This window comes from Falco punctatus (assembly GCF_963210335.1).
Source record: "Falco punctatus genome assembly, chromosome: 17".
NCBI lineage: Eukaryota > Metazoa > Chordata > Aves > Falconiformes > Falconidae > Falco > Falco punctatus.
In genome coordinates, this window is record NC_137597.1 from 4,206,277 (window position 1) to 4,219,809 (window position 13,533).

The following is a 13,533-nucleotide window of genomic DNA, read 5'->3' on the forward strand; positions in this document are numbered from 1 at the left end:
AATAAGGATCTGTTCTGGTGGGGAGAAGGAGCAGAGTGGGCGGTGGCAGGACGGATGGGACCCGTAGGACGCTGCAGTGTACCAGGGGTGGCTCTGCCTTGTCAGCATGCAGAGCAGCGCAGCTGTCAGCGTTCAGCCAGCTTAGCGATGAATCCAAGTGACTCCACAGCTCCCGGCCGCTGCTCTGTCCCATCCCACGTCATTGCAAATGAGTCTGTCTATCCAAGGGAGCAATGACAGCTTCGTGCCATTGCCCTTCATGCTCCCTCGGTGCCTGGGTTTGCAATTTCTACCTCTGAATGCCAATCAGTTAAAACAAGCGAGGAGATTCAGAGAGCAGGATGCCTGCTGGGGTGGTCTGGGACCAGCAGGTGCCCGAGGGCCTGAACTCAGGCCATGCCCGTTTTCTGCAGAATTAATCCTGGGGAATGTGTATGGGAGTGTTGGGAGAAGGAGAGGAGCTGAAGGCTCTGGTTATAAATTGCTGTAGAAGCAGCAGGGGCTCAGGCTTTCCACGCAATCAGCCAGCAGCAGATTAAGCATCGGAATCTGAATAAATATTTACCGGCTCGTTCCTGGTCTCTATAAATAGCTGTACGCCACAGTTGCCAGTTGGTACTTTGGGACCATCGCAGTGAGATTGGAGCAAGATGAGAGTATTCCCAGTCACGCAATCTCACACGTACCCGGCTGACCCGATGCTCTGCACACAAAAACACTGCCAAAGCTCCGGCCCTTGCTGTCCCTGCCTCTCCGTGCAAATAAAGGTTAAACTTTAACAGAAGATAAATGGCCCTAATTAAAGAGCCAGCTGCTCCTGTAATCCACTTTGTGTCCTGCCCCAAAACCAGATCAAGCTCCTAATTAAATTACCAAAAAAAAAATAATATTAAGGCCACAATATTATTGAAGAATTTGCCTTTGGCCATTCAAATAGAATTGACCCTAAACCAGAATCCAAGATCTGGGAGCGATCTAGATCTAGATCTGGTACTTGAGACAAGTGACCTTATGTCTCAAACTGGGTCAAACTCTGACCCACCCTGAGTCCTGCAGAAATAAAAGTTTTTCTAGTGAACTTCCAGGATACGAAATGAGAGTGGGCAGGAGCTGGGAAATCACGCTTGTTTTTATTATCTTCGTATTTGAAACAAAAATCCTTGACTCCCAGGCAGGTTTCCTTCATTTGGCATGTGTTTGAGGATTCTCAGCCCCTGGCTACGATTCAGCACGCTGTCATTGCCGTGTCAGGGACACGCTCCCTCTCGGGGGCTTGGTCACCTCCATTCATCTCACGCATCATTTCTGCCACTGCTATCTGGGATTCCACATGGGACCTGGCTGCATCGCCACAAACCAAGTGAAGGAAACAGGCTTTGATCTCCCAGCTGAAAGGGGAACGCGTGCAGCCGTGAAACCCCTTGATTGACGTGAACCGACACTGGCACCTCCAACAGCGCGAGCGCCTTTGTGGCTCGCAGCAAACAGGTCGCTAAGCCAGCGGGTTTTTCCATCCTGAGAATTGGCAGCCAGAGATGCAGCCTTCTCCAGTTTATTCCTTATTCCCAGATCTCCCTGACATTCCCTGAACAATCTCCATGCATCATGGTGGTCTGGGCAAATTCAGCCCTGGAGGTCCATCTATCAGTGAGCAAGCGGAGCAAGATGAGCTTGTTCCAGCAGACACAGAATCACGGAATCGTTTAGGTTGGAAAAGACCTTTGAGATCAAGTCCAACCGTTATCCGTGGATGAAGCTGGGCTCTGCTCTGCTTTCCTGGCAGTCATACAGCTTTCTGGATCAAAGCTGGAGGCTGGCCACATAGCAAGAGCTCTGACACAGCAATTTCATGTCTGCGCTCAATATACCGTTTAGATGTATCCTTATCATCAGATGGCTGTGGGGAATACTGCAGTAATCCAATGCCCTTGGATAGATCTGTGTTGTAAAGGAGCAACCTCTTCCATTGCAGTTAGAAGACTTGATTCAGCACAAAGCAAGCAAGAAATACAGTTTTCCACTTACACCAGTCCTTGAAGGAGACCAAACCATAACCCTGTCTTTATACAAGTAGCATTTCTAATTCCAAACTCCCTCTCTCCAAAAACGCCCTCACATTTGCTAGAACCATGCCTCTGCCCATCAACCTGTTCACCAGAATAGCCAGGGGAAGCTCCCTGGCATTTACCATGTGCTGGGTGTGCTCGTCCGGGGGGATTTACACCTGGGATTTTAGGTGGGGTTGTTCTACACTGACTCTGCAGAACCTGCACCAAAGGTCAGAAAGCTGAAACTGGATGAGGTCTGCATGGCTCGGGTGACACCCTCTGTGAACTCCACAGCAGCACTCAATTGGCACGGGATGTTTCACAATCCTTTTTTCCTTGCAATCTTCTTGCAAGTATCTGCAGCTGAACGCTGACAACGTGTGTAATGGCCACGGCTCAGCTGAGCTTCCTCAAAAACAAAGCAATCCTACCATGAAGGCACCAAGGCTTTGCTGAGGCAGCAGGACACTTTCCTAAGAAGAAATGCATCATGTAGCAGCGGGGACATGTGAGTGAGGGAAAGGCTGACCCACAAAGACAGCAAAAATCTGGCACCCGACAACTTGTTCAGACTTTGAGCCTTGTCTTTAAAGCAATTCATAGATGCTCAGGTTTATTTGCCAGCAGTGCTGCACCCCCGTCTTTGTTATTCCCCGATGCAGACGATGTCAGGGGAAAATGCAACCGAGCATCATTCCCAGCAGAAGCGCTGTGCTTCATCCCCTACAGCTGGCAACTCTTCTGATGCTAAACGGTGATGTTGATGCTCCTGCAGAAGGCTTTTCTGTGGCAGGTTTGTGGGGACCATCGCTGCCAAGGGCGAAGCCACCACAATCAAGAACCGTCTCAGATGCTGAGGAACTGACCTTCCGAGCCCCCAGAGAAGGCCATCAGGAATGGGTACTGCATTTCTCCTGTGATTCCCTACCTGGAAGATGCTCAGATGTGAAGCATCTGCTGTCCTTCACAACCGGCTGCAGCCTTCAGGAGAAGGTGCTGCAAGAGGCAAGAGTCACCTTGCTCACATGCCTCTACATCTGGGGAAAAAAATAAAATAAAAAAAAAAGATGGGCTTTTTATGACTCGCTAACAAAACAACAAAAAAGGAGGTCCTACATAAGAATAACACCAAGGTGAGAGCTACTAACTCAAGAAAATGATGTGCACTTCAAAACAAATAAATGAAAAAACCCCAACATTTGTCATATCTTCCAAATGTTGTCGTTTCTCTTCCTTTAACAAAAACCTTGGTTTTCTGCAGAATCTCTATCTTTATTTTCCCTCTTCTAGGAATTCCTGCTGGTCCCTGTGTTCATTCACCTTTTCACTTTCTATTTCTGCTAAGACTGAAGAAACACACAAGAAAAACATAGGTTTTCTCCTAACAAAACCTTCTCAAAGCACTTGTTTTGATGCATTTTGGCAGATTCAAAATGATCAGCAAAAACATTTAGAACAAAAAGAAGTCACGGATGTCCTCCCTCCTAGTAAAAAGGGCAAGTCCCTTGAAAGAACAACAAAATACTCTGATAGAAGTTTCTTGGCTGATCTCATCTTAGGCTGAACGGTCTAAGAAATGCAGCTTTAGAGGGAACGGTGCAGGTCTTGTGGAGGCTTTGAATTAACAAATTAGTGCGGAAAACTCCTTCCACTGAAAATCCAAGACAGCTGGTCCCTTTCTTCATAATCACCAGCAATAACCTCGCAGGCTGAACGGGTGCTTTCCCTAATACCTGGAACAAAGGTTGTTTCTAGTTTTTGTGCTTCCTGAACTCTGGGCAAGCCAAGGGCTTGACAGATTCCCCAAACCTGGAAAAGCCCGTGGGAAAGACCCTGACCTCCTCCCGCTGCTGGCTCAGCAGTGCTTATAAATCCCTCGGGAGGCATCTGCAGGAAAGGGCTGTGCCATCCCACTCCAGGAATAAGAGGCATCCAGTCTCCTAAAGTTCACCATCCACTGCCCGTGACCAGTGCTTGCCTTCTTTTCCCAGTTCACTGCCTGAACCACCTGGGTGGGGAAACATCCCTGAGTTTTTCTTACAGTCACAGAAAGCACAGTTAAGGGTCCAGAGGTCATCTGCTGCTTTTTTAAGACCTCAGGGTGGTAAGCGCTGCCCCTCAGTTTCTGGTTTTCCTCTGAAAGTCCCAGCAGGAAAACCCTCTCCTCAATTTTTTCATAACTGGTGAACGTCGTGCCCTCACTACAAAGCCTTGCCTGGCTGGAAAACTGCACCAGGGTAATTTAGGGCACATCAGCACATGAAATTGAACTTGATTTAAGTGAGAGCATCATTTGAAACTGCAATAGCTTTTCTCAGTTAACTCTGCATGGTGAAAAGACCTTGAAAAGCATTTTAAACTTCTATATTAAGGCATTAGAAAATCCTTTGTGAACACTATTTTTCTGGCTCACTTTAAACCTGATCCCCCCGCCTGACATTAATACAAGGGTTGTGATCATGCAACCACAGAACTAAGCAGCCGAGTTGTGATAACACTTCGCCCACTGCAATACAGCACCCTGCCAGTGGCTTTGTGTCATTTCTGCAGCTTGGTTTGTTGGTTGTTTTTTTTTTTTTTTTTTTTTTGGCTGAGGCAAGGGCTAAGTCCTGAGACAAAAATCCAGCCCTTGGCATCCCCAGGTAGCATCCTGGCCGTGCCAGCAGCCCAGCATCCTACGTGCACCATGCAGTACCAGTGGACGACACAGCACGGCATGGTCAGGGGTACCAGAGTTTCATGCTCTCGCCGCTTAGTCTGCTGCAGGTCACAATTAGTGCTAACAAGGACTCTGGTAAAGCTGGTACGACTGGTCACGGCAGTTGAAGGCAAAATATTTTATGTCACGTTAGTGCTGGGCTGGGTCTGTGCATGTGGTTAATTAAAAAGGCTCAGCTAGAGAGTGGTAATTTGTTAAGCTGCATAACCTAATTGCTTGCAATCATCTGCCTGTCCCCACACTAAGCTACTCCTAACATGAAAGAAGGCGTTGAACCGTGTCCGTTAAAATTTATTCTTTTGGCTACTGAGGTGCAACTTCTGCGTGCAGATAAGAGCGAAGCATTCCCCCGGCGGTTATCGCCTGCAGGCAGTTCCGCACGCCAGCCCTCACCGGCCCTGCTGCTGACAAACAACCAGCCCCACGGCAAGGTCCAGCATCCAACATTTCCCTCAAAACTCAGCCGGAGCTTCCAGCTTGACCACTGGGATGCAGAGACCCCAGCCCCGGGGGAGCCAGGCGAGCCCCGCGGCTGGGGTGCACCCGGTCCTCCCCGCGGGCAGAGGGAAATCAAAGGCTGAGCCCTAAAAAATTAAGGAGTTTTTTTTCTGCTCTTCACCTCCCAACCGAATTTATTCCTGCAATTAGCTGTCATCAGCCAGCACCGAGACAGCATCTTGCGCCTTACAGCGGAGCCAGTGCCCCAGCGCATCCAGACGCAGCGGTGTCCTGCGGGCGGCACCCGGTAACACACTGAAAACTGGACTTTACTCCCCCAAAAGATCTGTTTTAAAATCCCCTCTAGCGGACAGATTGTGGAAATTCAAGCGGTTGAATTTCAAGTTGAATTCAAGTTCAACTCAGCCATCCACATCCAAGTTCTGAGGGACTGGGAGCCACTGGCCAGCCCAGGGCCACTTCAGCCCAGGCAGAAAAAAACCCAATTGACCAGCTGGAAATTCCTACAGCATTTCATATTACCCAGAATTTTTATTTCAACATAACTGAAAACTTTTAAAATACAAGCTTTTATTCATTAGAAATAAAACTAGGGGATTTTTAATCTTTGAAAAATGGCTTTTCAGAGAGAGAAATGCAATGTTTTATTCTGCAGTGTCGAGGCTGGCAGGTTGGAGTTGCTCAGGAGAAGGTGACGGCCACGGAGGCTCCTCCTCGGCCACGGCCGTGTCCTTTGTGGCACTCGGTGGGCATGCTCACGCTCTCCTCAGTGCCACAGGACGAGTTTATTGCCGATGTAAATCAGAGAAGCTCCGCTGGCTTCCGAGGAGCACTGCAGATTTATGCCAGGAGCTGACCCGGCATCTCTATTTTCAAAACTAGGGCAGATTGAAATATGCTGTTTTTCAATAATATATTCAGGTTAACAGGGCTTTTATATTTGGGCAATTAATCTTGCATAGACTGAGAACCTCTTGGGACAACGTGCAAAGGTTGCTAAGAAGAAGAAAACAAACAGTTGTGTAACTCAGTTCCCCCATGTCTTTTTTTTTTTTTTTCATGAAAACACATTGCAGCGATATGGCAGCGATCCGAAAACCCAGCAGTAATATTACTTGAATAATCCGAAGCATACCAAGACACAGGATCGAAAACATTTTACCAAGAGGTAGTATTACCTCATCTTGTAAAATGATTCAAACCAGAAATATTGAGACATAAATCTGAGGTAACAGAGGAAAACCAATATTGTGATAGAGAAACTCTTTCCGGATTCTTGCAGGACTCTCCTCCCCCCCAGCCCATGGCGTGTGCTCACACGCAGGATGGGGCACGCACACACGCCTGGCTCCATCACCGTGTCCACGCACGTCCTTGTAGTAGATCTGAAACCACCCTGGCTCCCAGTACTGATCCCTGGCTAGTGCCACAAGACTTCCCAGACCTGGTCCTTGCCTTTCTGCCCCCCTCCCGCTGCCCAGCAGCCCTCCTGCCATCTGCCAGCATCTTCAACTCAATGACCACCTACTGAACCCCATAGCAGGGGCTCTTCTGGCCTTCAGACGAGCCAGGGGAACCATATCTTCTTGCCCAGGGCACAGACACCTGCCCAGGCAATGGCATCCACCTGCTGTCATCCACTTTGGGCAAATTTATGTATTATCCCGTTTTTCCACACATCTCCATATCCTCTTATATCCACACACCTCCATATCCTTTCACATCCTTCATAACCTTCATACCTTTACCCCTTTCTTTGCAATAAAGCTCGTCTAGGACCGATACCCGACTTTTAGGCCTGTAATCACCTCTGCTATTTTTTTCTTCTTTGCATCTGCTATTCCCCAGTCACGCAGCAGCATCCCAGCTTCACAGATTCACCGAGATCCGCGTGATTTGTCCCTTAGTTTTTAATTCTTCCAGCATTATTACACCCTAGACCAGCCTGGGAATACAACTGCTACATGTCAAGCAAACCGGTAATTGTGGGTTTGTGCTCAAGCCTGGGGAGAGAAATACTTACCAGCTAAAAAATGTGGAATTGTTTGCTTCCTGACCAAGTTGCCTAAGCCTGGGGAAGGTTTTGCTACCCAGCGATCTGCACCACGACCGCTTCAGCCGAGAAGTGGCCAACTGCAACGGAAACCATCCAGTCACATATAGTAGCCGCATCGTTGCACGACAGAAGTTTCCGATCGCAAATAGCAACGGACTCTGAAGGAATACGCGGATGGCTACAGCTTGATTAATGAGTGCTGCATCTGTTATTTCAAAGTGGCAATTACACTGTATAAACACACCACTGCAATAGCAGTGCATTGATTTATGCTAGCTGAAAATCTGTCCCTTTACATCGTTTTTTACTTTCTTTCCTCCTCCCACAAAAAATAATTTCCTTCTGAGCCCAATAAAACAGAAGATCTCATTGATTCTGTGTTATAACAGTTATATTGCATTCTGCTAGGAGCCAGAAATTCTGCTTCTGGCCATGAAATTCAGGTAATGACCCATAAATGAAGTAAATTAGTGTTTCATTTCCCATCCCTTGCAGACAGCTTACTGATGGAAATTGATTTCTAGCTTTTTTCTTTTTCATTGAACATGCTTGTGCAACGTCTTTATTTTAGATTCAAGTGGTTTCCAGTGAATTTTAGCCAAAAGGCTAGTGCGCGGGCGACCACCGAAAGCATCTGGTTAATCACTGTTGTGTTAAACAGCGCACGGGGGACTGGCACGGCAGGGATACCCTCGGACATCCAGCAGGCTCCTCCTGCCCTGCTCACAGCCACCGACACGCTCTGGGATAGATCGTCGCATGGGGTAGAGCAGCAGAGCTTGCATCCATGGAACACGCACGGAAATCCTGCTGTATGGACCTGATCCCTTATGCAACGGGGATGGGATGTCCATGTGAGAAATGACCCTGTTCATTTGTCCGCAACACGCTTTAGTTTTTACTTTTGCCTGCCCAAAGCACTCGCAGGCGGGTGAAAGGGTGCTCCTCTGCCACCCTCCACGAGATGCTGGTCCTCAACCCCAGCCAAGAGCCTCAGATGTCCCATCTCGACGGTGCCTGGACCAGAAGCGGGTCCTGCCCTCCGCCCCTTGCTCAACCACCGCCAAAGCCCCTGAAATCCTCGCCCAGCGTGGGCTCTCTTGTGTAATCTCATCCAGCCACCGGCACGCACACACACCCTTTTTTTTTCCTGCTATTTAGGTAAAACTGAGCCAACAATTTCTTCATTGTAAAGCAGCACCCGCACTGCAGGCAGAAGCTGGCCTTGGATGTCCAACCCTTTTCCTTTGCGAGGGAGAGGAAGGCAGTAAGAAACGGTAAGGTTCTTTACAGCTCCTACCCCGTTAAGTTCTTAACAGCTGCAAGAAGAAATAAGGTTTTATAACAGTGTTGTGTTATTTTCAACCCTCAGTTGCTTCCGCAGTCAATCAGGTTAATCTGGCAACTACAAAGGGGTTGGGAGGAGGGAAAAATCTACTTTTCCCATATTACTTTTCCAAAGTACTATAGAGGAACCTGAACTCAGCTGGTGCTGTTTTATTGAGACTTTAAAAGCAAGGGCTAACAGCTTTAATTTTTTGCTCAGTGTTCGGTTGATTTTCTGGTTCTGTAGACACTTTAATAGCACTATAAATCGTCTGGTAAAGGAATTGTTAGTTAGAGACAGTGTCTGCCGTATTTGTTCCTCAGTGACATGTAAATTGGCTTGTACTGCTGCCATGCGTTTCTAAAGATGAATGCTTCATAGCACGATGATAATAATAACAATTAGCATAGGATATAGCAAAGCGTTAATTGTGAATTAAAATCCCGAACAGAGATGCCTGTGCAGATCAGTCCCTTCCTCGTGCTCCCTGTCTCTGAACAGCGCTCGGAGTGCCAGGGCCATTCCCGAGGCGAGGAAATATTCTGTGCCTGCTCTTCTCTTCCTGCACTGCTAAAAGCCAGTCCTTGCCGAGTGCATTCGCCCAGGTGCACTGTGCACTTCTGCTGACAGCACAAAACTGCCGTGCCCCTGGTGAATCCTCTGCCTTATCCCTGGTGAATGCTAATTTGGGTTTAATTCCTTAATGGATCAACAGGGAAGGCAAACATAGAGACCAAAGGAAGGAGGACAAACGACAGGCAGGTTCCGAGCCCTACAGAGAATAACGGCAGGGGAAGAGAGGGGACAGAGAATGAAATGCTAGCTGTTACCCTGAACACAGCTGTCTTGTGCGGAAGCATAACGTAATTATTAAAGTGAAAGTTCCTTCCTTTTACGCAAGAGGAAGACCATGAGGAAATTAAGACGCTACTGTTGTGCCTCAGCTTACCTGTTTGCAGAGGTGAGAATCCACCTCCGCCTGCTGGGGCTGCAGGGAGGATTCAACAAGGTTCATTAAAATCTGCTGTAAGGATGCTGTCTTGTTGTAGACTCATTTAAAATATAAAGGCATGGTGAAAAATTAGACAAAGTCAGAATGGACGGGGTTTTCCCGGGATGATCTGTCTGGGTTTTCATATTGAGAATAGCATGCAGAGGGGAGAGAACAGCTCTGCTGAGATGCACAGCCTCCGTGAACGTACGTTACAGTTTGTGTGCTGTCTGGCTTAGGCATTTGGGGGAGGAATGATAAAAGTAACTGCAGTCTTGTCTTCTACGAATACAACCACCTTAGCTGAACCCTGCCACACAAATACTGAAATACAAACTGAAATGAAAAGCCATGAAATACCAGGGAGGAGCTACTTTGCTGAGCGGATCAGGAAAAATGTACCTGTGATAGAAATAATTACCTTTATTTCAGAGATCAGGAGATGGGCAGAGGGCAGCCAGCAGCAGAGCTGAATGCAACACTAAATACTTGCATTTCGCTTTAGAGACTGAAGTGGAATATGGACAACCAGAGAAAAAGCTTGAAAGATCAAAGTAGGAAAAAATGTCTTTTTAAAATGATAATCAATTATTATTTTTTAACTCGCAGCAGGCAAAAGGCTACTTCAAGCCACCAAGGAAGGATGTGGGCTTATACTGCTGGTTTTACTGTCCTGCCTCACATTGGAGGTTTCCTTGGCTGGTTCATTAATCGAAAAGAAATACCTGTTTGGTATGAGAAGCTGAAAAAGCCTTCATGGTGTCCACCCCGCAAAATATTCCCTGTTGCTTGGACTGTCCTGTACACCGGCATGGGGTAAGTTTTGCATATTACTCCCTCTCTCACCTTGCCATTTCTGACACTCAGAAGAGCAGTCGTTGCAAACTCTTTCATTTGCTTTTGGGATATCCCTCGTACCCGAACCTGCAGGGCACACCAGGTACGCTTATTCCTACCCGATGCAGTACAGCCTGAGCCATGCTCTGGGCCGAGTGCCTCAGATTCCCACTGCAGGCGATGCTTTTGGCCAGGGACACAGCCTGTGCTCAGCTTTGTAACCACGTACCAAAACCAGCCATGTCCTGGGGAGGTCGTACAAGCCACCCAGGTACGCGACAGAGATGCAACCGTCGTGCAAATGCAACTGTCCTGCAAATCCCTGTTGCAAAACAATCTCACATGAAAAGACTTTGTCTGTATTAGGGATTTACTCACTGCAAAACACTAATGTCTTTCCCTCTTCACAGCTATGCCTCCTACCTGATATGGAATGACCTGGGTGGCTGCAGCAGCAAAGCCCTCGTCCCGCTTGGCCTCTACGGGGCTCAGCTGGTCTTGAACTGGGCTTGGCCTCCCCTCTTCTTCAGCGCACGTAACCTGAAGATGGTAACGTATCTGGCCATCCATTCATCTTGTTTGCTGGTGTCCCTGCCACAGGGGTTCTGGGGTTGCTTGGAGATTTTCTAACTAGCATTGTGCAATTGCAAAGAGAGATGCAAGAAGAGCTTTTGCTCAGGTACACGCTGCACCTGGTCTAGACAATGGTATCAGTCCCTTCCACCCCTCACCCTGCTCTTGCCACGCAGATAGCCAGCCCCGCCAGCACAGGGTGGGAGATCAGCGAGTCAATAGCCCAGCTGCTGCAGCTCCTAGTTAAGGATTTGGGGTTAGAGATAAGTCCCTCTGGGAGTCACACCCGGCGCCAGCAAGCCGCAAAGCTAGCATCCCTGGTGGGGGGTGCGGTGAGGGGCTTATCGAGCAAATACAATGCCCTGTGCATGGCAGAGCCCGCAAGGAGGATATGCAGGAAGGTGAGGCACAGCTGAATTGGTGCTATATTCAAAAAGCACTTACCTCAGGTGCCAAGGCCCACAGGTGATGGAAGCACAGAGCGGGATATATGCTTCCATCCAAATTTTGTCACCCTGTGGATGAAAGGTACATTTACAAAGTTTGTGAAGTGATAATAGTCACCAATATTAAGACAAGCACGTTTGTGATCTGCCTGCATAGGCATCAGCAGCAGAAGGGGGCACTGATCGTCATAAACAGTGTATTAATGTGCAAAACTCGATAATGAACAAAAAAACATTAACGTTAGTCTTGGCTGCTGGCATGATACATTCAGATCTCGCTGATTAGAGTTCGGAGCCACGGTCGTGGGGTTTAGGACCACTCAAGGTAACTTGTCAGTGCTAAACCTGCCCTGTTCCTATCCCATCTCACCACCTTTAGTAGGATGGTTTCTAGCTGTGTGGGGGGAGACTGCTGCACGTTCCCAGGAGTGAGCTCCTGAGTCATCTTCTCTCTGCTCCAGGCACTGATCGACATCCTGTGCTTGGACGTCCTGGCGATAGGCACGACGTGCTCCTGGTACCGCATTAACAAGATAGCAGCACTGCTGATGGTGCCTTACCTGGGCTGGCTGGCCATGGCGACCTGCCTCACAATCCGCATCTGGAAGGACAACCCTGAGCAAAAAGCAGGAAAGAGTGAATAAGAGCGGGACAGAAACAAAGGCATTTTGTGAAGCTAACCTATGCTGATGTGAACCAAGATCTGATGATTTGGGGGATTCGGTTTTGGGACAGGCATCAGAACATGCCTCCTGTTCCCACCTTCATCGCGGCTGTGTAAAGGAAAGGTTTGCATCACACACCCACGTGCTCCTTTAAAGTAACCGTCCATCCTTAACCTGGGAACCATTTTCTCCAGCACTGCTGAGGTTTGGGGGCTACAGCTGTACGGTGACCTTGATGCTATCAGGTCAAATTCCATTAGCCAAATTAGGATCTCATGACAGCAGCATAATTCAGAGTAGCAATCCTGGACACCCCTTGAAACTGTTACCATTCCCCCAGAGAGTAGAACTTGTTCACACATGTGGTAAGTCCCATCACCTCTTCTGGGACCAAACAAAAATGCCCTTCACTCATGCATACCAATTTTTAAGAACTTACTTGATTTTTTGCTATTTGTGCTGTAGCTTCATTTTCATGTATCACCTGGTTTGTGCTTTATACCATTAACTTTTTATCTGTCAGCTACTGAGCAAGCAGTAATCTGTCTTGTTCTGCTAGTGAAAGGAGACCGGGCACTTTGACTTCTATTTGTGGAGTATCACACTTCTTGAGTTTCATGCTCCGAGATAAAGCAGCAATGATTAGAATGCAAATGCTTTTCCCAAGAAGAAATTTCTCTTTTCCACTTCTGTGTGCTATTCCTCAGCAGAAAAGAGAAACTAACACAGTGCCTTTGAAGAAAACACTTAAAATGTTTTCTTAAGTACAGAAACACAAGAGCCTTTGTAAAATTCAAGAGCTTGCTCACACTGCTTTGAAGGTTGTAATTACATGACTGGCAAAAACCCCCATGCCAGGTCTGTCAGGTGCAGTATGGGTAACTCATCCCAGACTCTTTTCATTCCTGAATATTATTAAGCAGATATTAAGTATTATTAAGTAGTTCCAGAGAAACGGGACCAAGCAATGACAGAATCAGACACAAGAGGTGCATGGATAGCCCCCCTCCATCCTTTTTTCTGGCCACTGCCTTAGATAGATCTGAATCGTAGATGCTGCTCTCCACAAAGAATACTTACTATTATTTTTAATCGATAGAAGCAATATATGTGAAGAAAAGTGGTAAATGGATCTTCTTTCTGGCAGCTGACTGTCGATTAAGGTGCGTGGGTACACTTGCAAAGGTTGGGGGTAGGAGGGCTTAGCTGGGGTTGTAACATAAATTGCATTTGCTTTTAATAAAACCAAGCCACTTTTGTTTGGAGAATAAATAAATCCAAGTTATTCTTGTTTTACTGGTTTGGCACTTGGTTTCCCAAAAGCTCAAGGGACCTGCTCTGGAGTCCATGGCTTGTGCTCTGGCTCCAGAGGGCAGGGGATTTACAGTCAGACTCGTGCCTGGCTGCACGTT

General features: G+C 47.5%; 1 protein-coding gene and 1 long non-coding RNA gene across 4 annotated transcripts; one reads left to right on the forward strand and one right to left on the reverse strand.

Moving 5' to 3' along the window:
• Positions 1-3,097: 3,097 nt before the first annotated feature.
• Positions 3,098-11,911, reverse strand: LOC308054465. Of its 2 annotated transcripts, none has more exons than XR_013924113.1 (3): positions 11,455-11,911; positions 10,861-11,067; positions 3,098-7,359 (listed from the first exon to the last, which is right to left on the reverse strand). It is a non-coding gene; the product is annotated as an uncharacterized lncRNA (long non-coding RNA). The 2 variants fall into 2 exon arrangements; XR_013924114.1 differs by having other exon boundaries at positions 10,861-11,028; positions 11,455-11,909.
• Positions 7,420-13,417, forward strand: TSPO2 (translocator protein 2). 2 transcript variants are annotated; one of them, XM_080367346.1, is made up of 4 exons: positions 7,420-8,559; positions 10,210-10,416; positions 10,848-10,986; positions 11,918-13,417. In XM_080367346.1, the coding sequence occupies exons 2-4, from the start codon at positions 10,244-10,246 to the stop codon at positions 12,098-12,100; spliced, it is 495 nt and encodes a 164-aa protein (XP_080223472.1). In that variant the 5' UTR covers positions 7,420-8,559; positions 10,210-10,243; the 3' UTR covers positions 12,101-13,417. The 2 variants fall into 2 exon arrangements, with proteins under 2 accessions (XP_080223472.1, XP_080223473.1); XM_080367347.1 differs by lacking the exon at positions 7,420-8,559 and adding an exon at positions 9,423-9,570.
• The last annotated feature ends 116 nt before the right edge of the window (positions 13,418-13,533 follow it).